This window comes from Crocodylus siamensis, chromosome 3 (assembly GCF_052110815.1).
Source record: "Crocodylus siamensis isolate JL-2025a chromosome 3, ASM5211081v1, whole genome shotgun sequence".
Lineage (NCBI taxonomy): Eukaryota > Metazoa > Chordata > Crocodylia > Crocodylidae > Crocodylus > Crocodylus siamensis.
The window spans coordinates 221,470,500-221,494,753 of NC_143397.1; the positions used below are offsets into that span (position 1 = coordinate 221,470,500).

At 45.1% G+C, this 24,254-nt stretch overlaps 1 protein-coding gene across 4 annotated transcripts in view; it reads left to right on the forward strand.

The window, feature by feature from the left end:
* The window catches only part of VPS13B (vacuolar protein sorting 13 homolog B), an 883,845-nt gene that overhangs the window by 84,315 nt on the left and 775,276 nt on the right, over positions 1-24,254 (forward strand). For all 4 annotated transcript variants that reach the window (XM_090040420.1, XM_090040419.1, XM_090040417.1 and 1 more), the window contains 3 exons: positions 3,071-3,238; positions 5,786-5,967; positions 23,911-24,085. In XM_090040420.1, coding sequence (XP_089896546.1) covers positions 3,071-3,238; positions 5,786-5,967; positions 23,911-24,085 — 525 coding nt within the window. The remainder of the gene's footprint in view (positions 1-3,070; positions 3,239-5,785; positions 5,968-23,910; positions 24,086-24,254) is intronic.

Genomic DNA, 24,254 nt, shown 5'->3' on the forward strand with positions numbered 1-24,254 from the left:
GGTCTTAGCCCTAAGGGGCCACTTTGTCCCTTATACCTATTGTAAACCCTAAGGTCAGCCAAGATCAGCCTCCTGCAAATACTATCAGTGCACCTTTGGTTGGTGAAAGTGTGTGGAGAGTCTATCTTAGCAGTTGCTGCTCATCTCTAGAACCAACCCCCCACCCCAAGATCCAACAGAGTCTGAACTTGGATATCTTCAAGTCTTTCCTGTTTGGGCAGGTGTGTAGCAAGCAAGGCTAGGCTTGGATATTGTTTAAGGCAGTGGTGCCCACCTTTTTGCCCTGATCTGGCTGGCATGTGGGGCTGGTGGAGGGGGGCCCCTTCTGCCTGTAGAGGGGTAGGGAGCAACCTGGTCCTGATCTGCATGTGTGATTGGAGCGGGGAGAGGGAGGATGGGATAGTGACCCTGATGAGGGGGTGGGGGCAACATTACCTTGATCCAGCTGCACCAGGATTGGTAGTGGGGAGCAGCTTGGCTTCGATCTGGATGTGCCAGAGTGGGATGTTGCAGAGAAGCCCTGATCCGAATGCTGAGGATGGGGGGAGCGTGGCAGAACAGCCCCAATCTGGACATGTGAGGGCAGCTGGGGAGCAGCTCAACCCTGATTTGGATGCTCAGGGTGGGGCTTGGGTGGGGTGGAGCAACCCCAATCTAGATACTTAGAGGGGCTGGGGAGCAGCCTGGCCTGATCTGGACGTGTGGGAATGGGCCCAGCCCTCATTCCACTGCATCATGGTGGCCTTGACCCAGTTGGAGCTGGCTGTGCATAGGTAGTTTCTCCTGCTCCCCAACTAACAATTTTTTCTGACTTGTGGGCATCCATATTGGCTGGATATCATATCTCAGTGGGCAGGTGGGTGAGCACACCCTTGGTTTTGGGGGGTTATGTTTTATTTTGATATTCTACTTGCTTTAATAAGAGTGGTGTATAAATAGAAGTGGAAAACTTTTGATGTACATATGCAGGGAAATGTCCATTAATTAATGGCTATATAGCTAAGAATGAATTACATACATTTTGTTCAAATGTCAGTTTAAAAAGTTAGAGAGAAATCTGACATTTGAATGAAAAAGTTAGCCTCTGGAAAAGGGGAAAGTAGAGTGGAACTCAACTTCAGCTGCTTCTACTGATGCTGCAACTTCTTTTTTAGAAATGTATACAAATCTCTAATATGAAATTAAGGTTGCTGATATCCATTTCTAAACAGCAAATAATTAAAAAAACCCCCCAGTTATTCCACAAACTGTAGACTTTGCTTAAGAGTTTGTATTCTTTTTTTAAATCTAAGAGCATACATTAATTGGCACTGTTAATACATACAGGTTACAGGAAAAATATGAAAATGGGTAGTATTGAATTTCTTTCCTGTATTGTTCAGATGAGAATATTTACCCTCCACTGGGAATTCCTAAAGGAGTTCATTTTTCCAACCATGTTATTGCTGAACAGATTTAAATGGGTTTTCTCCCTATAGACTTTAGTGCAGGTGCTAACTATGTTAGTTGTTGACAGAAATTGATTCTGTTACACCTAACAACATTCTTGCTGAGGAACATGTGACTGTATTGGTCATTAAAAGCTGATTTGATTAATAAAAGTACTTGTAAGGTAAATGTTGCTTTAATTTTCTTAGCCTGAATCAGAAAAGAAGATATACCATATTTACCCAAATCCAAGACAACTACCAATTTAAAACCCCCACCCTCCAATTATTAGGTTTTAGAACCTGGTTATTGGAGGGTCCCCTTAAATTCATCCCACCACCAGTACCAAAGCAGTGGGGGAGAGGGAGGCAGCCTATTCCACATCCCTTGCCTCCCCTTCTCTTTGCCACATGCCCATCACCTTAATGTCTGTCCCTTTCCCTCCCACCCTCACATCCCCCACTTGCCTTTTCCGTCTATTACTTGTCCCTCTCTGGTGTTTGCCATTCTTCTCTGCCCCTGAGTCTTCCACTTACCTTTGCAGCTACTGTGGCTCTGTCTCTGCCTCGGTCACAGAGCACTTGGCTGGGCCAGGCAGTAGTGGCAGGTTGAGCTCCAGCCTGGGTCAGGATTGGGAATGGGGCTGGGGCCAGAGCTGAAGCTGCAGGAGCTCCTCCCAGTGTGCCTGGTGTCCCTTCCCTGCACTCAGTTGACTGTGCATGCCCATTCCCCCACACTCCCCTTGCTCCATGCATCCCTTCCTAATGCTCCCCCTCAGCACTGTGTACCCTTTACCTTATGCTCCCCCTTCCCTGCAGTCCCCTCACTCCGTGCATTTTTTCCCCTGTGCTTTCCCATGCACCACATATACCTTTTCCCATGCTCCCTCTCCCTGCTGCCACCCCTTCCAACTTTGCACTTCATTTCTCCTTCCTTCTCACTCCTCTGCTTCACACATTCCTACCTGCCACATAAGCCACCCTGGTCCTGTACGGATCTACAGGAACTTCTTACCTAGCTCATACTCAAATCTAATAGGAGGGTTTTTCACCTCATTCTGAATGAGGAAAAAACCTCATCTAAGATCCGAGTAATTACAGTATATAAAGGTGTACATATTTAAATATTATCCTAGTATCTTGATACTAATAATTTTTCTATACCTATTTCTGAATATCTTGGGATGTGATCATTTTTTGGATTCATATAAAATTAAGTTGTAATAATATTTTGTATTCTACAAGAACTTAGAATTTTGCATTTTATTTAAAATATAATTCAAAGGTTAATTTTTGCTTCTGGGTTTCAGTACAACTGAATATTTAATATTGCATTAAACCTGCATAGACTAAAATGTTGCTTTCATATTTCTTTTGTCACACTTGCTGGAAGCTCATCTGTTAGCTAGTACAGAATGCACTTTTAAAATTACATGTCATGCTTTTCACTGCAGAGTGAGTAGTTATTACAGTGCATTGACCAAGTAGAGTAAAATAGAATTTGGAAATAATATACAGTTTGGAAAGAATTGTTTTTACCTATTTATGTAATAAATGTGAAACAAAATAATTGCTGCATCTTCTACATAATTTTTGAGAACTGCATCAAAAGTTGTTTTATTCTTTTTGTTTCCATCTGAAAGGTTATGTGCAGAGTTTAATTAGGCGTGTTGTAAACAATGTCAACATTGTGATCAACAATCTCATATTAAAGTATGTGGAGGATGATATTGTTCTCTCGGTGAATATAACTTCTGCAGAATGCTATACAGTGGACGAATTTTGGGATAGAGCATTTATGGACATCTCTGGTGAGTATTTTTTTTGGATCTTGGGGATGGTTCTCTTTTTATCTTAGGTGAAAGTAAATCTAATGAGAAGCTTTCTAATGTCAAAAGCAATTTTGCTTCCTATTATGTATTTGTTATTCCTGTATGAGACTTGTTTTTTTCCCCCATAATTTTTAACTTGCAGATGGGATTTTGGTGATTTTTATTTTATGAATAAATTCTTACTAGGTTGGATGGAGATGTAGTAAGATGCATTGTGCTTCCTGGGACAGTAAGAACACAATTATTGCATGCATTTCACTTAGGTGAAATAATGTATGCCACATTACATTTTTGTATATAGGGGTAAATACAAGCTATCTATTTTTACGGTGAAGATACAAAACAACCTTGGTATTTTTGTACTAGACAATACTTAATATATTTCTTTTTATCATGTTGCTGTAAGATTAGGAAATCGTGTCCCCATTTTATAGATGAAAAACTGAGGCACAAGTGAGGCTTTTCCAGGGTCATACAAAAACTATGTGGTAGAGCAGGAAATTGCATCATGGCATCTCAAGTAGTAGGCTTCTGTCTTAACTATTGGACCATCCCTCATCTCCAGCTGAAATATTTTAAATCAGGGGTCTGGATCCAGCCTACAGAGACCATTATCTGGCCCCCAGTGCTTCCCCTGGGTCTGAATTGGCCCAGGACGGTCCCTGTGGGCAGAACCTGGGATGCAACACCACACATAGCATCCATTCTAGCCTCTCCAGGAACTGTGCTGCATATGTTGCCTGTCCCAGTGTCCTCTGGTTAAATGCCACACATGGTGGCTGATCAACCAGTCTTTGACTACTGTTATATGTGGTGCCTGCGGGTGCCGTATGTTTTCCAGGTCTCAGACTGGCTGGAGCAAGTGTCACATGTAGCGCAGTCCTGGATCAGTCAGTGGGGATACTGCCTGTAACATGGCACTCAGTCCAGAATCTATGCTACATGCAATGCCTGTTCCAGCCACTCTGGGATCTATGCTACATATAGCATCCATCTTTGCTGCTCGGGGACACATGCCACCTGCAACTCTGATCCCCGACAGCTCAGGGTGGGCACTGTGGGTGCTGGATCTAGCATGGTGGTGGAGGACTGGCCCTAGGTTATGGGCCAGAGGAGTTTGACACCCCTGTTTATAAATCATTTAAAAATTAAAACATTTATAAAATACTTACAAAGCTGATACTTATCATAAGAAACATGTCATATTGCTTTGAAACTTTCAGAATAAAAACATGCCTGACCAAAATGTGCATTTTCGATGGGTTAACGACAGCAGAAGGTGTTGAGTGGAAGTAAAATAAGTTGGCTCTCCTCATCCTTATACATAAACTACAGTACTCGAAGGTGCAGCCTGAGTGGGGAAATTCGAACTACATAAAACTGTAGCCTGCAGTGGTGGTCTTGTTTTTGAGCTCTAAACTGTCAAAAAGACAATCTTTATAATATGCATATTACGAAGAGCTGAGCTGAACACTATGGAAAACAGGTTAAGGCATGTTAATTTCTGAGCTTGTGGGCGTGTGGGGCAGAATCTCAGGTGTGGTCTACAGGTCATGAGCTTCCCTGTAGCACCAGTCATGCTGACAGAGCTCTTTTTAGAGGAAGGCTCTCATTGAGGTAAAGCTGATCCCTGCAGCTTGCTCATGGATTGGCTGCTTGGGGGCATAGGTCAGTTATTGAAAGGGTTAAGTGGGGAGAAAGAAGACTACCTGATCTGCTTTCCACTTCAATATATATATATATAATTTATTAAGTACAATACTGTACTTTTTCCTAATTTGGCCAGGACCACATAAGTTCTTAACATTCTTTTTGTCTGTGAATGTATGATTTTTTTTTGTTTTTTTGGTGCCTTTGGGTTTTACTACCTCTGTTATTTCTAGCCAAGCTTTAACTATAGGGAAAAGATGGTAAATTTATGGTTTACAGTAATGCAAAGATGATTTTGGATATTCAATTATTAATTTTTGTTTCCCTTGATTTTATTTTTTCCTTCAAACTGTTGCTTTTAACTATTTTTTCCAGTTCTGAGTGAAACTGAATAAGTCTTTGGAGTGGCTTTTTAAAGGGCTTTATATATGTTGAAGCTCAGGTCTTCATTTTTTCCCTTCTCTTCTTGAATTATCGTTATTCCCAGAGATGTACTTGAGATTTTTCTGTAGTTAGTAGAGACATTGATTTTCAGATTACTGAAATAAATGTATTCTAATAATGATACAAATCATTTAGAACTTTGTAGCTTAAAAAACAGAAAAACCTACTTTTTCAAAAATTTAAAAAATAAATATATAGCCAGGATGTAGCATAGAAAATTATTTTTCCTACCAAAGCTCTTTATTTTATTCATATGGTAGTTTAAGTAAAATATAATCATGCTAACAACAGTGGAAGTTATTCATTTTCTATTGAATATATTTTTTAAATTGTTCATTATTGGTGTCTCCTGGAATACTATGCATATATAATATGAAGCAAGTATTGTTACATTTTTTTTGTCAACTGTTTTGTTTTTTTTTCTTTCTAAAGCAACTGATCTAGTGCTGAGGAAGGTGATTAATTTTTCTGACTGCACAGTATGTCTTGATAAGAGAAATGCCAGTGGCAAAATTGAATTTTACCAGGACCCTCTGCTTTACAAGTGTTCCTTCAAGACTCGCTTGCATTTTACTTATGATAACCTTAATTCAAAGATGCCATCTGTTATTAAAGTAAGTACTAAGTGTCTTTTCTCATCTCTTTTCTCTTTTTTAAGCTATGTTAATCCATATTTATGAACTACTTTTCGGGTTTTCATAGTATAAATTAACATAAGAAAAAACAAAATCTGAAAGCTGACTTAGTTCTCTTGCTATTTTGGAATGTGTGTCTGTATTGTATGTGAACTGATAGCATGTTAATAAAGTTGAATTTGCTTTGAGAAGTTTGTAAAAAAAAAAAAAAAAGATTTTATTGATTGTGTAACTCAGAAAATCAAAGATGTTAAACACTTAGTTTGGGGACTGCAGGAGTTAGAAAACTAGTAATGGGACAAAGCATTTAATCTCAAGTCATTGTCTCAGTTATAACCTAGACATTGGTAGGTATTGACCCATGCATAAAGAATTAGTTGTCTAACTCTAGTTAGTGAGCAGGCATCCCTAATCTCTCTCATATATCTAGCATTAAATGACATTTTTATTGATAATCGAAGTGTAGCAGTCAGTGCCTGCATTGGCACAGGCTCCTTTGTAATTCCTAAAACTTTCTGCTAATTGTCACATAACAGGCTGCTTTGCATTGTACATAACATTGTTTATCTGACGATCTCAAAGTGATATACAAACACTAGTTGTTTTCAAAATATTTGCCAAAACATGACTTTTGTATGCACTTCATAGTCCACTACAACGGAACTTTTTTGTCACAAGTAGTGGCAGTCAAGAAATGAATAGGTTCAAACACAGATGCTTATATAAGCATCTGTACTATCCTAGTATAGGAAGTTTTGAAGGAAGCTCCTTGCAGGTACATGGTTCTGCATAATTATATGTTTTATGGATGGGATACCTTTTTCAGGAACCTGTAGTAAAGTCATAGTCAATCTGAGATAAAATACCTGATTAGGTAGACTGTTGGTGTGATCTGGAGATTCTTAACTTACCTAAATTCACAACATCCTAGGGAACTAAATAGAAATCATGTCTGATTTACCAGTTGAGGAACTGCAATTGAAAGGGAAATGGTCTTTTTTCTAGCTTTAGTGCTTTTTGTGTACATAACTGCACACCTACTTTGATCACTTTTGATACACTGTATTTATGTGGGCAGATACAGATTTTGGCTGTGACTTATTGCTGTGTTTTATGGACTATTCTGTGGCTACGTAAATGCTTATTTAGATATGTTTTCATGCAGAATGCTAGATACATACTTGTTTTGTGTATGTGGATATCTAATAGCACATGTATGACTGGGAAATCAGTACTTGTCACAATCATGAGTGCAGACTTGCATTGTAAGTCTTTCAGATCGTGGTATAATAATGCGAACATTTTGTTAGGCACTGCAAGTTTATAAAATACTTCCGCATTCTGCACTTAATCCCATGTACTGTATTTACTCAAATAGAAGATGACTCTGATTATAAAATGACCCTCCCCCCATAATTAGATTCCATATATGGACAATTAATAAATTTGTTATAATTTTCCAGGAATATAATTTAATTATTGGAGGTTTGCCTTGAATTTTTACTCCTCCCACTGTTACAGCATGGAAAATAAATCTGAGGGGTCAGATAGCTTTTTTGCTCTCTGCTTTCCCCCACCTTTTTCCCCTGGCAGCCCCTTACCCCTTTCCTTACTGTCAGACCCTGCTCTCCCTGAGCCAATGGAAGTGAGGAGTAAATTTGAAAACAATAAGCTGGAAATTAAACGTGGCTGTAGCAATTTGCATGTAGTTCCTGTGTACTTAGTTCATCCCGAATTGATGCATGTTACCTTTTTATGAAGCTACTGCAAGTTTTAGTTCAGGTACTCTATAAACACACTTTTGGGCACATACTTATGTAGTACAAATGATGCATGGTATTAATCCAAAGTCAAAGGCTCATGATTTACCATAGAGTTCATTGGGCTGAATCCATGAGCATCAATAGTATTTCAATACTCCATAGCTCAGCACTGCTCAGTATGTGTGTGTTCTCAAGATACCCCCTTCCTATCCCCCACATGTGCTAGTCAGCCCCCACTCATGACTGGAATTAGTTCTTGTCATGAGTCCTGGGATGCAACAACATTTTTATGCAGATGAGTTGTAGGGCAATGTGCTCCAGCTTCACCTCAAGGAGGGCAGAGCCACACTAATCACATGCACCTGGCTGAGGAAGGGGGCAACAGAGGGATTCTGGATGAATTGTTTGGGGTCTCATTTTGTGATGTTTGCTAAGCATTTAAGGCTCGAATCATTAGGAATGGGAAAGAAAGATACAGCTTAGCTGTGGGAGTAAAGAGGCAGTCAAAAGTATGTGATATAGTGGCTTGCTATCACTTGACAAGAAGTCAGCATAATGGGAACAGCAGGACAAGGTATGGCAGGTGAGAAACAGAGGACGGTGGGATTGTGATGGCAGGCTGGCCCACTGGAAGTGGCATGGTGAGAAAACACAGAAGAGAGACTGAGGGAAACTAGAGAGGAATGGAGGTCGTGGATAAAGGCAACTTTAGCTGGCAACAGGAGGTAGATAGTATTGGCAGTAAACAGATACTATTTCCTGGAAAAGGTGCTGTTTGCAATTATGGAGGTGTATGTGGAGCATTTCACCAGTCTAATTTCTTTTTCATAGATTTCATAGACATTTGGGCTGGAAGGGACCCTGGAGGATAATTGCATCCAGCCCTCTGCCCCAGGAGCAGGAAGTCAGCAGGGTTCATAGGATTCCAGCAAGATTAGCATCCAAATGTGTTTTGAAGGTGTTCAAAGTGGGTGCTTGAACCGCCTCAGGTGGCGGTCTGTTCCAAACCTTGGGGGCCCAGACACGGAAGAAGTTCTTTCTTATGTCCAGCCTGAACCGGTCGCAGTGGAGTTTGTGACCGTTCGATCTTGTCATCCCTTGGGGCGCTCTGGTGAACAGTCATTCCCCCAGATCCTGATGAGCATCTCTGATAAACTTACAGGTGGCCATCAGATCACCCCTGAGCCTGTGCTTTTACAGGCTGAATAGCCCCATTGCTCTCAGCCTCTCATAATAAGGTCTGTTTTCCTGACCTCTGATCATCATGTGCATGGCTCTCCTCTGCACCCTCTCTAGCTTCTCCACATCCTTTTTGAATTGCGGAGCCCAAAACTGGACACAGTATTCCAGCTGCAGCCTCACCAAAGCTGAGTAAAACGGGAGAATGACATCCCAGGATTTGCTTGAGAAGCATCTATGGATGCAAGCCAGCGTTTTGCTTGCTTTACTAGCCGCAGCATCACACTGAAGGCTCGTGTTCCTCTTGTGGTCAACCATGACCCCCAAGTCCTTCTCATCTGTAATGCTAACCAGCGTAGCACTACTGAGCCTATAAGCATGCTGTGGGTATTTCTTCCCAAGGTGGAGAAGCTTGCATTTTTCCGTGTTGAACACCATCAGGTTCTTGTCTGCCCATTTGCTGAGCTTGTCCAGGTCAGCCTGGATCACCCTCCTGTCCTCAGTTGTGGATGCTTTACCCCAGAGTTTGGTGTCATCGGCGAACTTGGCCAATCTGCTTCTGACACCAGTGTCCACATCGTTGATGAAGATATTGAACAGTATAGGCCCTAGGACAGAGCCTTTTTTCTTTTTTTTTTTTTTTTTTTTACCCCACTGGACACAGCGCACCAAGACGATTGACTCCCGTTGACCACCACCCTCTGGGACCTACCACAGAGCTGGTTCCCCAGCCAGTGGAGCGTGGTGATGTCAAGGCTGCAGTTAGCCAGTTTAGCCAAGAGGTGATTGTGGGATACTAGATCGGAGGCTTTTTTAAAGTCAAGATATACAACATTGATCTCTTCCTGTTATGTGATGTTACCTGGTCATAAAAAGAAATGAGATTGGTCAAGCAAGACCTACCCGCAACAAACCCATGCTGGGTATCGTTCAGGATATTGCCTTCAACTAGTCTATTAAGGATGGCATCCTTGATAACCTTTTCCAAGACCTTCCCCAGGATAGAGGTCATGCTGATGAGCCTGTAGTTTGCCAGATCTTCTTTCCTCCCTTTCTTGAAGATAGGCATGACATTGGCCCTCTTCCAATCGTGAGGCACTTCAGAGCACCAAGAGCTCTTGAAGATCCGTGCCAGGGGCTGAGCTATGATGCTCACCAGCTCCCTGAGTACCCTTAGGTGTAACCCATCAGGGCCGGCTGACTTGAAGGTATCCATCCTGTTGAGGTGTTCCTTCACGAGGTCAGCTTTGATGGAGGGCAAGGAATCTCCCTTGCCCGGGCCTCCCTGACCTAGTGGGCAGGGCCATCCCATGGGGCTGATGAAAAACTGATACAAAGTACCCATTTAGCAAGTTCACTTTTTCCTGGGTGTCAGTTGTCAGTTGCCCCATCTGGTTTAGCAGGGGTCCAATGTTGCCCTTGCTTTTCCTCTGGCTCCCCACATGTGTAAAAAAGGACTTCTTATTTTCCTTGATATTTGTAGCTAGCTGGAGTTCCATCACAGCTTTGGCTTTCCTGATTTGCTCTTTGCAGGTCCGGACCAGATCAGAGTATTCCTCCCTGGTGGCGGTTCCAGTCCTCCATCCTTTGTAGGTCTTCCTTTTAAGATGTAGGAAGATCTCTGGAGAGCCAAGGGTGCTGCTGTGCCCTTTTGCTGCCTTTCCTCTGAGATGGGATGGACTTTGCTTGCGCATCCAGGATTGCTCCCTTGAGGAGCAACCACTCATCCTGAACTCCCCTCTCCATTGGGTTGTGGCCTTTTAGGGCCTTTCTGACAAGCCTCCCTAGCTTGTCAAAGTCGGCTTTCCTGAAGTTGAGGACTTCTGTACAACTGACTGACTTGCCAGCTTTATGGCAGATGGTGAAGGTGATCAGTTCATGATCACTGTCACCCAGGTTCCCTTCGATTGTTAGGTTGCCAATTAGGTCATCCCTGGTTGCCAGTACGAGGTCGAGCAGCGCTTTACCTCTTGTCAGCCCGTAGACTTCCCGTGTCAGATAGAGGTTGTCCACATGAGAGAAAGCTTTGAGATCTCTGGGATTTGGCCGAGAGCTCCTCCCACGGGATGTCTGGGTAGTTGAAGTCTCCCATGACAGCCACACACCGGGATCGTGCGACCTCAGCCAATTCGCTGGTGAACTCCTGGTTGAGGTCCTCACTCTGGGTAGGGGGTCTGTAGTAGACCCCCACCATAGTATCCCCTGTGCTGTGTTCCCCACAGATTTTAACCCAGAGGGTCTCAAGTTGTCCACCGTGGGTGCCAATGTCGGCTTGCAGGGATGTGCAACTTTCCTTGACATAGAGAGCTATGCCACCACCCCTTTTGTCCACTCAATCCCTCCTGTACAGGGTATAGCTGTCTATACCTGTGGTCCAGTCATGGGTGGAGTCCCACAAGGTCTCCATTATCCCAATGACATCGTAGTTATTTGCATTTAGGAGGAGCTGCCACGAGGGAGGGAGAATGAGTCCTCCCAGCCAGGTGCTGGCCCATGCAGCCAAGCATGGGGACACTGGGGAGCCCCTATCCTGGGGGGCTTCCCCCCTGCAGCCCAGGTTACCCTTGCCTGGGGCAGCCCCAGGGAGCTGAAGGGAATTCTTCTCCTGAGCCCCAGAGCTACTTGCCTTAGCCCCTGCAAGCCTCAGGCAACATCAGGGAGTGGAGGGAAATTCTCCTTTTCCTCCTCTGCTGGCTTTGCCTCAGCTGCTGTGAGTCTCAGGCACAACTAATTGCGGGGGAGCAGAAGAATTTCCTTCACTTCCTGAGGCTACTCTGTGCTATCCCTGAGACTCCAGCAGCTAAGGCAAGCAGCTCTGGGGTTTGGGAAGAGGACGAATTCCTCTCAGCTCCCTAGGGCTGCCCAGGGCTGGGGGATCCTAGGCTGGGGTGGGGGGAAGCCTACAAAGGCAGGGGTTTCCTGGTAACCCTATGCTGGGCTGCATGGGCAGGCACGCAGCCCAGAGGACTTCTCCCTCCTCCTGTGGCAGCAGCTGAAGCAATCAGCAGGTAGGAAGGGGGAGGGGGGAATCAGCAGGGATGCCTGGCCTGGGGAAACCTTTTAAGGAGGGGGGCTCCCCCAAGATCTGGACAGGAGGCTCCGTAATCCCCTGTCAGGGGACAGCAAGGGCTGGGGGAATGTACTGTTTTAGCAACTCTCTCTGTAAGGCTATGGGCCCTGTTGGCACTGGATTTATGACCCAGAAACCTTGTTCTGGGCCGGCACAAAATCTTCAGGCTGACCACGACCTTTTCATTCGATAGTAGATGAATTGTATTGATGCATAGTGATAACAGATAAGAATAATGCAAACAATTCTCTATGTACCAGCTCTAGAGCTGTCATAGGAAGGAAGGTACATCTGGCCAGTATGCGAGCTTCACCCTGAGGTTCTCTCTTGAAATGTCAGCTGTCAGTAGCCTGGAGGTTGGAGGTCAAGACCTGCTCCCCCGCAGTGGGGTGGATTTGATCGGCTGGTGGTGTGCCCTCTGTCTGTGGTGGCCTTGGGTTCTCCTTCCTGGGACCCTTTGCTGCTCTGAAATCACTTCTTTTGTATTCTTTTCCCCTCCTGATGACTCTTCATTTTTGTTCATTGCTGATTGGTCTCTCAGTGGTCGCCGTACTGTCCACATTCTGTTCTGCCAGCACAATCCTTTGTTTTATAAACCCATCACATGCAGACATCCTAATTTGGACTTTACCAGTCTTCTCCTAATTTGGTCTGTTCACCCAAAACTGGAAAGCCCGAAGGCCCTCCAGTTGAGCACTGTGACCTGGTGCCACCTTATCTTTATGTTATGGAGCAATGTAGTAGTACATGACTTCACTTCTCAGCCTGTCTGCTCTCTGCTTGTCGATATCATATACAGCAGGCCTTGAAGGCACATACAGGCCTCTTAGAAATCAAGGCCCCTTGCCGTTGCCCTTGACCATTATTTTAATACAATATTTACTTATAAGCCAGTTCCCAAAAGCAAAACTCTAAATACCATTTTCTAGACATTAGGCCTTGCCTCCCTGGGATTCTATGTGCATGTACCATTGGGAATAAATTCAGGAATATTCTATCTCAGATGGTCTGGTCTCATCTGCCACGTCTTGATGGAGTGCAGTCTTGTTGGGAACTGGAGTTAGGAGTTAAATAATCCCAAACTCTTCCTTAAAGTGATTGATCACAAGATGAACCTGAGCCACCAATGCAATATCGCAGCCGACAAAACAACTAAAACTCTGGCTTGCATTCATAGATGCTTCTCAAGTAAATCTCAGGATGTCATCCTCCCACTGTACTCAGCCTTGGTGAGGCCACAGCTGGAGTACTGCAGCCAATTCTGGGCTCCACAATTTAAGAAGGATGTTGAGAATCTTGAGAGAGTCCAGAGGAGAGCCACGTGCATGTTCAGAGGGCAAGAGAACAGGCCTTATGAAGAGAGACTGAGAGCCATGGGACTCTTCAGCCTGGAAAAGCGCAGGCTCAGGGGGGACCTGGTGGCTGCTTATAAGTACGTAAGGGGTGTACATCAGGATCTGGGGGAACATCTGTTCCCCAGAGCGCCCCAAAGGAAAACAAGGACCAATGGTCATAAATTCTTTCAAGACTATTTTAGGCTGGATGTAAGAAAAAATGTCTTTACTGTCTGAGCCCCTGTCTTAGAATGAACTACTGGGTTCAGCAGATTCTTCATGCTTGAACAAAGGATGTACTCATGGTTGTTTTTACTCTTGCAAAGCTTCATTTAAGGATACTCACAGAAGCAGGTGATAAAACAGAGCAGAGAGGATGGTCACCTCATCGGCTTTTGGCAGCAGCTGCTACTCCGCATGATTTTCTTGGCCCTGGAGTGTTCTGATCTCGGGGATGCAATAGCCTGTGCTGGGCCTCTGCGCAAGTTGGAACTCTTGCTAGAGTGGAGGAACCCATAGCAACTCAAAAATGCACAGCTTATATAGTCTGAAGCAAACAACGTTATCTCAAGCTAGGAAAATGGGGATGAGTCGTGATCTAACGCACTTGGTGTTTGCTACTTTCTCTTGTAACACAACATTCTACTATCTAGGTTTATGGCTGGGTCACACTCACAGAGCAGGAGGCTACATGCCGCTGCACTGGAATCAGCATGCAAAACTCTTGCTTTTAGCACAGCATGCAAAACTCTTGCTTTTAGCAAGGCTCTTATTATTACAGGCCCCAAGACCTGGAATAGATTCCCTCCAGAAGTGGTGCAGGTATGTTTCATTCAAGAAACACTTAATATTTATCTTGCTGGGATCTTTTGACCCTACCTGACTTCCTGCCTCTGGGGCAGGGGGCTGGACTTGATCTTTAAGGTCCCTTCCAGTCCTGATGTCTATGAAATCTATGAAGTTTCTTTATGAGGCTCTGCCACCCCTTAACACCCACCCGTACCATGTCAGATTTGCTTGTACAAGTTTCGGGATCTCAAACCCACATCACAATCACAGTCCTTTATAGAGGGTTCTTTTATTTAAAAAAATACAACAGAAAACACCCCAGACAATTCTTAATTCTCTTCTCTTCTTCCCTTTTACTTGCCATGTTATGAAGTAACAGATTGTGCAGAGTTTCCTTCCTAATCCTAGTTTTGAGGAAGAAATCAAAATCTCCAACATTAAACATTTAAAGTAACTACAGGATTAAGTTGCATGTGATGCGTCTCAGCTGCAACCTATTCTGGTTTTAGCTTTTGACTTTTGAATTCATAAGTCGTGTTGGCTAAATGGTGAAAAGTTCTATTGTTTTGCTTGTTTCTCTCTCTCATTTTAGCTTTGTGTGGTTCCAATTCCCTGTATTAGATAATAGTGGGTTTCTGTTGAGGCTTGTCATCAATCTCATTTTTTCCAGTCCCTCTGACATCTCTTTCAGCTTCCTTAAATTTAATGTCTGTCTTCAGAGTTTCTTGTTTTGTGAAGAGATCAGAAGTCTTTCTCTGCTCAGTGCAAATTTCAGCTTATTAGTTTTGCATGTATATATATCATGATATAGGAGGCTTCTTGAGGGTCCTCCAAACTCACCAGAAAGTATTAAGTACTGATATACTTTCTTAAAATGATCAACCCTGAGATGTGTTGATTATGGGAGAACTGCTTTCAGCTTCCCCAGTATGTTTTAAGATGTTGTTAGGTGTTGACTGACTTTCAAAATGAGGCTTAAATAATGTGCTGAGTATTCTGTTAATACATTATTTCAAATCATAGACTCATTGAAAACTAGGGTTGGAAGGGTAGTACAACCCCCTGCTCAAAGCAGGACCAGCTTCAGTTAGGTCATCCCAGCCAGGGCTTTGTCTCGCCGGGTCTTACAAGGATGGAGAGTCCACAACTTCTCTGGGTAACCTGTTCCAGTGTTTATACTACCTTCCTAGTGTGACAGTTTTCCTGATATCTAACCTAAACTTCCCTTACTGCAACTTGAGACCATTGCTCCTTGTTCTATCATCTGCCACCACTGAGAACAGTCCAGCTCCATCCTCTTTGGAATCACCCTTCAGGTAGTTGAAGGCTGCTATTAAATCCCCCATCTTCTCTTTTCCAGACTAAATAAGCCCAGTTCCCTCAGCCTGTTCTCAGAAGTCATGTGCCCCAGCCCCCTCACCATTTTCACTGCCTTCCACTGGACTCTTTCCAATTTGTCCAGATCTTTTCTGTAGTGGGGAGCCCAAAAACTGGACACAGTACTCCAGATGTAGCTTCACCAGTGCCAAATACAGAGGAATAATCATTTCTCTCTGTCTGCTGGCAGTGCTCCTACTAATGCAGCCTAGTATGCCATTACTCTTCTTCGCAAAAAGAGTACACTGTTGGATCATATTTAGCTTGCTATCCACTGTAACCCTCAAGTCCTTGTCTGCCGAACTGCTTCTTAGCCAGTTGGTCTTTAGGCTATACTGGTATATGGAATTGTTCTATCATAAGTGCAGGACTTTACACTCGCATTTCATTTTTTTGCTGTCTGCACAAATGGCAGAGACATCTTTGTTATACTCGTCTATATTCTTGGCTGTCATCTCTGTCAGACTGGATTGTCTGTGGGTTTTTTTCAGCTGTAGATTAGCAACAGTATATTTTGAATGTATTTGGGCCTGTATTGGGCAAGGGGCTGGGACTGCCCTGCCACAGTAAGGATCGGGCCACTCTTGGTTCCCCCACCGTCTATCCCTGGTACTCCCAACATCCTGCAAGTCGAGGTTGCAAGTGTGTTTGGAACTCTTCCCAAAAAACTTTGCTGCCCGAGTTGTAGAGTCACTTCTCTTGTTTTATAAACTATTGTGCATTAATGTAAATGCGACTGCCGGGTTGCAATCCCCCTTTCTCAGGCAGTTCTAGTCCTGTAGGTAGATGTCACGATCCTCTTGGGGCTTCTTCGGTATCAGAGCAGCTCTCTTTTGCCTGAGGCCCCGACCTTGTTCTCGACCGCCACGACTTGATGTTTTTCAGTGTCAAGGCCGGGTTGCAGCATGTTCCGTGGCCCAGGTCCCTCGGCGGTCACATCCCGGGTCTTTTCCCCCTTTGGGGTCACTGCGTCTCTGCCCTGGCACTCCACCTGTGGGTCACGCTGTTTTCGGGTTCATGCCCCGTCAGTCCCTCTGTGGCCGTGCTCCCTGTTCCTCTTTGGTCTGGCGCAGTCTCCAGCCACGCTGTCACGCTGTTCCTTCGGAGCCATGCCATCAGCCAATGCCGCCGTTTTTTTTTCTTTGTGGAGCCGGTAGCTGCTCCACCCTGCGGCTCTCCGCCCCTCCTGCTGGTGGAGCTGCCAGTTCCCCGGTCCTGGGGCTCTTCTCCCCTTCCACTGCTGCAGCTGCTGCTTTTAACTTCCCTGGCTGGCGTCCTTCCCTGACGTCACTGGCCAGACGCACCTGCATAAACAACCAGGTGACGCGCTGCGCGGGTTATTTCGGTGGCGTTGTGTGTTTCTCCTCGGGTTCTGCAGGTAAGCCCCGTTTACTAGTCATCTCCCCGGGACATAACCTCCCCCCCCCCGCCAGTTGCCTTGTGGTGGTCCAAGGGGACCCTTATTTTCCGTACCTGGGAGTCGTCGAACTGCGTCTTCCCTTATACGATCCCTTCCGAGGTCCTCTGACTCGGGGCATCTGGAGAGAAAGTCCAGTTATATTGTTCTTCCCGGGACGGTATACAATATGGAATTTGAACAGCTGTAACACCAGCGCCTATCACATGATGCGTGCGTTATCAGTTTTTGTGGAACTCAGCCATTTGAGGGGTGTATGGTCAGTAACCAGCATAAATTCCCTCACTAGCAGGTAGTACTGGAAATGGTCTATTGCCCACCGGATTGCCAAGCACTCCCGTTCTATCATGGCATACCTGATTTCCATTGGCAGCAGCTTCCTACTTGCATAAGCCACTAGCCGGTCTATACCCGCATCCTGTTGGGTCAGTACAGCCCTGATGGTGACTTCGGACACGTCTGTCTGTAATGTAAAAGATTTTGTGAAATTAGGGGTATGTATTAATACATTGTTACAGAGGGCTTCCTTCAGGGCTCGAAAGCTATGCAACATGGGCCCTGTCCACTTGATTCCCTTTCGGTACGTGCCCTTTAGTGCCTCCGACAGCGGGGACGCTAGCTCCGAAAATCTGGGAACGAACCTTCGATAATAGTTCACCAATCCTAAGAAGGAACGTAGTTGTTTGAGCGTCTGCGGAGGTTGGAAAGATTGAATAGCTCATACTTTATCCTCCAGAGGCCGTATAGTCCCCTGGCCCACCAGAAACCCCAGATATTTTGTATACTTCTGCGCTGCAGCACACTTTCAGGGGTTCGCCATCAGGCCGGCCTGGCAGAGCTCACTCAGTACTGCCCTAAGAGCCTGGAGGTGTGGGTTCCAGCACTGAGAATGACAGTGTCGTCGATATAAGCCGCCGGATACTCCGCATGCAGTGCCAGAATATGATCCATGAGGCGTTGAAAGGTGGCGGCTGCTCCATGTAGGCCGAACGGCATCCTCACAAATTCGTACAGGTCCCAAAAGCGGTCTTGGGACGATCGCATGGTCGTACGGGTATTTGCCAGTATCCCTTAGCTAAGTGTAGGGTGGTTATAAACTGGGCTGCCCCAATACGCTCTACCAGTTCAGTTACCTGAGGCATGGGGAAGGCGTCGAACGTGGTGATCTCATTTAATTTGTGGTAATTGACGCACAGCCGCAGAGTCCCGTTGGGTTTATGCACGGGTACTAGCGAGCTTCGCCACGGGCTATGGGAAGGTCTGATTACTCCCATGGCCTGAATCTTCTCTGCTTCCTCTCGTACCTCCCCCACTAGATGGTGTGGTATGAGTCGCCATCAGTTGCACACAATGACTTTGGGAGGAGTCCGGATAGAGTGGTAGGTATTCTTCACCCACCCCGGCTCTTCCGAGAAGATCTCCTTAAATTCGTGCAGGAGGTATTCTACTTCCCTCCTCTGAGATGTTGGTAACTCCTGGTTCACTCACACCCCCTCCGCTGGTGTGGGAACCTTGCCCTCCGCCTCCTCAAATGTAGCCCAACCTTCCGGTTGATGCCATCCACGCAATAGATTGATGTGATAAATCTGTTTTGTCTTTTGATGACCTGGTCGGAACACCTCATAATCGACAGGTCCAACCTGACGTATGATTTTGAATGGTCCTTGCCATTGGGTCAACAGCTTACTGTGCGAGGTGGGTATTAAGACTAGCACTTTCTGCCCCGGCTGAAACTCTCGTCCTCGGGAGCAGACGTCATACCTTTCTTTTTGTCACTGTTGCGCCTGCTGTAGATTGCTAGCGGCCAGTTCCCAGGTGTTCCGGATGCAGCGCTGGAAATCCTGTTGATATTTGGTGGGATTAGGGACAGCCGCAGGGCCCTGTTCCCATTCTTCTCTAAGGATTTGTAAGAACCCTCGGGGTTGATGGCCCAGTACCAACTCGAAGGGAGAATAGCCCAGGGACTCCGCTGGGGCATCTCGAAGCACAAACAGAGCTAACGGGAGCATCAGATCCCAATGCTAAGGATCATCCTGGATGCATCGCCTGAGCACTTTCTTTAACGTGCCATTAAATCGCTCCACCAATCCATTCATTTGTGGATGGTACACTGAGGTCTGTAACTGCTTGATCCAGAGGGATTGGCATACCCCTTGCGGTACTTCAGACATAAAATTCCGCCCCTGGTCTGTCAGAATCTCATGGGGAATCCCCATGCGAGATATCCACTTTACCTGTTCCTCGGCGATTCAGGGGGGCCGTTACGGACCTCAGTGGTATCGCATCTGGGTACCTCGTGGCATAATCTACAAACACCAGGATGTATTGGTGTCCACCACGACTGTGGGGTAATGGCCCAACTACATCCATTGCAATGCGTGAGAAGGGGATGTCGATGACTGACAGGTAAGGGTCTCAGGGGTGCCCGCGGGGGCCGATCCTCCCTGGCCCTTTGGCACACAGGGCACTCTGCGCCTCGTCGGGCCACCTCCATTTTGGGCCAAAAAAACAACTTTGAGATTTTGCCTAGTGTTCGATCCCTCCCCAGGTGGCCACCCACTGGATTGGCGGTTGCCATACTGCCTTTCGAAACCCAGAAGGCACTACTAACTGCACCCTTTCCTCTTGATTCGATCCCCTTGGTTGGACCCGATACAAGAGATGCCGTCTCACCTCGAATTCCCTGTCCGAGTTGGGGTCTTCCTCCGGCTGACGCCCTTCGTTCTTAGCTGGCGTCCAGAATTCTTGTAACCCGGGGTCCTCCTCCTGCACCTGCTGAAACTGTTGGCTGCTAGTGATGTCTTGCCAGTCTATTATGAAGTCTCCAGCCTCGGCGTCACCGAACCATTCCTCTCGAGCTTGCTGGGCCCAGCAAGCGATCTCGACATCTCGTACCCTATCCAATACATCATGTAGTGGGGCCCAGTCTCTCCTCAAAAGCATATCACATGCCAGTCTCGGTGTCACTCCCACTATTAATTCACCTTGGTACTTCATAACCTGGAGCTGTACCCATGTTTGGCATATGGCCTGGGTTTCTCTATGTAGGCACGAGACTCTCACCAGCACCCCCTGGTATTTGTATCTGGACAGGAGGAGTTCGGCTTTGATCAGTGATTGGGCACACCCTGAGTCCAATACGGCCCAGACTGGGCAACCCTCAATCCAGGCCTTCACCATAGGCCACTTGCAGGCGGGGTTCACACCCCCTACCCCAAAGCTACAGTCCATGAGTTCTCCTTGGGCCTGTTCCCTGGGGCCTTCAGCCAGATTTCATTGATATCCCTGTGTCCGTCACTTGTCGGCCCCCTGCCCTGGGCACTCCTGGGCAAAGTGCCCCGTCTGGCCACAGTGAAAACATACCATGTCCCCTCCTGGGGCTTTGGATCCCAGTTTCCGTCGTTCCCCTTCCCTCGTTGTCAGTTGTACAGGCCCCTGTCTTTCTTGTGGGTAATGCCATTCTGCGGCTGTAAATACTTCTGCCAGTTTCACCGCAGCTTCACAGGATTCGGGGGAATGCTGGCAAACCCATCTCTGGGTCCTTTCTTCAAGATCATTTATAAACTGTTCAAGTATGACCTTATCCACCAGAGCGGCCAAGGTATACATGGGTAAATTGACCCACTTCCCGAAAAGATCCTGGAGACACCGTAGCAATACTCATGGATGTCTCTACTCAGGTCCTTTCTTTGCCTGAAAGAGTCGCCTGTAGTACTCGGGGTTGATCTCGAGGCGGTACAGAATAGCAGTTTTGACCGTCTCATAGTCTTGGGCCTCTTCCCGTGTCAAGGCCCTATATGCAGCTTGGGCCTGGCCCACTACCAGGGCCCCTAACTGGCTGGCCCAGTGTACCTTCTCGAGGCCGGTAGCAACGGCATGTCGTTCGAAGGCCTCGATAAATGCCTCTGGGTCATCATCTGCCATCATTTTAGGCATCTGTACAGCTGCCGGGCCACATTGCATCATGATACGCTGTTGTGAGCCCACTATCTGGGTCAAGGCTTGTAGGGTCTGGGCTAGTAGATCTGTTGAGGTCATCTCTGCTGGTTGCATCTCGGCAGTTCGGACCTTTGCCGCGTTCCCGGCCAATGCACCAATCTATGACCACCGGGTTGCAATCCCCCTTTCTCGGGCAGTTCTAGTCCTGTAGGTAGATGTCATGATCCTCTTGGGACCGCTTCGGTATCGGAGCAGCTCTCTTTTGCCTGAGGCCCCGACCTTGTTCTCACCCGCCACGACTTGATGTTTTTCAGTGTCAAGGCCGGGTTGCAGCATGTTCCGTGGCCCAGGTCTCTTGGCAGTCACATCCCGGGTCCTCTCCCCCTTTGGGGTCACTGCGTCTCCTCACCTCCGCCCCAGCACTCCACCTGTGGGTCACGCTGTCTTCGGGTTCATGCCGTGCTCCCTGCTCCTTTGGTCCGGTGCAGTCTCCAGCCATGCTGTCAGCCTCTGTTCCTTTGGAGCCATGCTGTCAGCTGATGCCGCTGTTTTTTTTTCTTTGTGGAGCCGGTAGCTGCTCCGCCCTGGGGCTCTCTGCCCCTCCCGCCAGTGGAGCTGCCAATTGCCCGGTCCTGGGGCTCTCCTCCCCGTCTGCTGCTGCAGCTGCTGCTTTCAACTTCCCTGGCTGGTGTCCTTCCCTGATGTCACTGGCTAGATGCACCTGTATAAACAAGCAGCTGACGCTCTGCGCGGGTTCTTTCGGCGGCGTTTCATGTTTCTCCTCGGGTTCTGCAGGTAAGCCCCATTTACTAGTTGTCTCCCCGGGATAGTAAATGTTTTCCCCCTTTCTCTTTGCAGTTGAATCTAGTAGTGAATCTGATTTAAGATTTTTCTTGAAGAATATGTACAAAAGTAGATATAATGACTGATAACAACCTGCCTTTCAGTTTTTTTTTTTATAGCATCAATATAATTTGAAACATTCGCAGACATATATGTATGTACAGGAAAAAAAATGGAAACTGGTTTTTTAATGAAATGGCTGAAGGGTTGCTAGAAGATCTAAAACATAGACTTAAATTAGTTTCATGACACTACAACTAAATGTCTTCAGTGTTCTGCTTTCAGTGGTACATTTGGTCTGGAAGAATGTAGTGAAAACAATTTTTTAAATTTTGAGATTGACCTGAATCCTTTCTCTCTTGCTGATTATCTACTGATCATAATATTTCATAATATTTTTATTGTACTTCAAAATAATTATGTATGATATAGTTTCATTAGTTTGTTCAGTTTGTTTGTCAATTATCTACCATTTCAAAATGTTACTTCTTTACTTTTACTGTGCATGTTTAGGAATGGGCATATCACAAAGACAGTATTCAGAAAGAATAATAAAATCATAGAAATGCAGGATGGAATGGCATATCAATATACTCTTATCCTTCCTCCTGCAATTAGGTAGGTTCAGTACGCCTAAACACAGGGGCAGATCCAGGATTTTACAAGGGCGTGGGAATTGTATCCAGCACTGCAGGTATGGTGACATCCCATCTTCCAGCCTTCTCTCTCCCCTCCCCCATGGGGTGGGCAGACCATGCCATGTGAGGAGCTGTGGGAGACTTTTTTTTAAATCCCGAAGAAAGTAAAATTTCCCCCACTCCGCAATAATACTTCACCTTTCTCTGCATCATCAGTTCAAGCAAGCTTGCTCTCTAAGCAAGTCTTGGACCTAGTCTTTATGTGCAGAAGTAGAGAGCGTCAGAAATGAAAATGAGGGGCACAAGTGACAAGCAGAATGATGATGAAATCTACAGTGATAGGGAAGGGAACTAGTGAATAGAACTTGAAGGGGTAAGGGGGATAAGACCTGTATCTTAGCCATTTTGAACTTCAGATGATGACTCAGACTATGATTTAGTTTGGGCATAAGGCAGCAGGTCTGGAGTAGAGAAGAACATGTATGAAAGATCAAAGAAATGGTAGGTGAATTTGCACTTGCATCCAAGATTACTCAAAGACTATGTGTAGAGGTAGAAGAAACAGACCAAAATTAGAGCATGGCGTGACCTCTGCAGAAAGGAGGAACCAATAAATAAGTACTGGAAGAACTCTGATAGGTCAAAGAAGAGCCAAGAGGATATGGAGACATGAAATTCAAGGGGGGGGCTAAGAATCCCAAGAGGAGTGCTGAAAGTGGCTGACGGTGTTAAAAAATACAAGGATGGGACTAGTTGTTATGAGCTTTCGCTAAGAGGTCATTTGAGGACTGTGTCAAGAACACTTTTAGTGGACTGCAAGAAGTTTTGCAAATGGAAAAGAGGACTTTTAGAATAGCACATTGAATGAACTTGAAAGGGAGATGGGGTAAGGATGATAGGCAAGTGGGGCCAAGAATGGGTGTCTTAAGATGTCGGGGGTTAAAGCAATTTTCATTGTAAGGGAGAAAGAAGAGACAGGAAAATGGGACGTAAGAATGAAGAGAAACTTGATGATTGTATTGCTTTGCTTTTAGCTTTTTAAATATAACTAGCCTTGTTCATTCATAGATTTAAATCTGAAGCCTAATGTACCTTATATAAAACTTTCAAATGTTTTCCATATAAATGTTTTCAAATGACATTTTCAAAAATGTAAAAACAGAAGACCTACCACCAGGAATTTACTTGGCTTCTTTGAAGATTTTTTGTTTTTTAACACGCTGAAATGTCTGGTCACTTACATTCATGATAGATCTTGTTTTAGAATTATTTTTAGCAGAAACTTTTAACATGTAAATTAAAATACATTTTTCTTGTTAAGTTCTCTGTTGTTAACGCTGTGCTTGCTTTTTTTTTAAATTAGGAATCCTAAATGTGGTTGGTTTTTTTTTTTTTTACATGGTCACTTTTTAGATTCCTTCTGATTTTATTTATTAGAATTGTTTTTGTTTTGGAAGAGAGGTATTAAAATTCCTTTATAGATTATATTTTATCTTATACTTTATATTGTGTCTTGAGGTTTTTGGTAGAGGTATTTATATTATATCTTTTGATATTGTTCTTTATACACTAGATTCACACCTTAGTTGAAAGTTTGAAGCTTTCCATCACTGATCAGCAGCTTCCTATGTTCATACGCATAATGCAGCTTGGGATTGCTCTTTACTATGGAGAAATAGGGAGTTTTAAAGACGGAGAAAATGAAGATTTGGTTTGTCACACTAAAGATATATTGGGAAACATCTCAGGTAATTGTAACCATTTGTTTTGAAAGCTTTTGGTTTATTTTTTGGTCAATACTAACTCTTTTGGTGTGTTTTGGCAATCTGTATTGTGATAGAGACAACTTATTGTGTGGAGTGCAGACTTTGTGCAGCAGGAGGCTTGTTAGACAATTCTCAGTTTTTTCTTTCATTC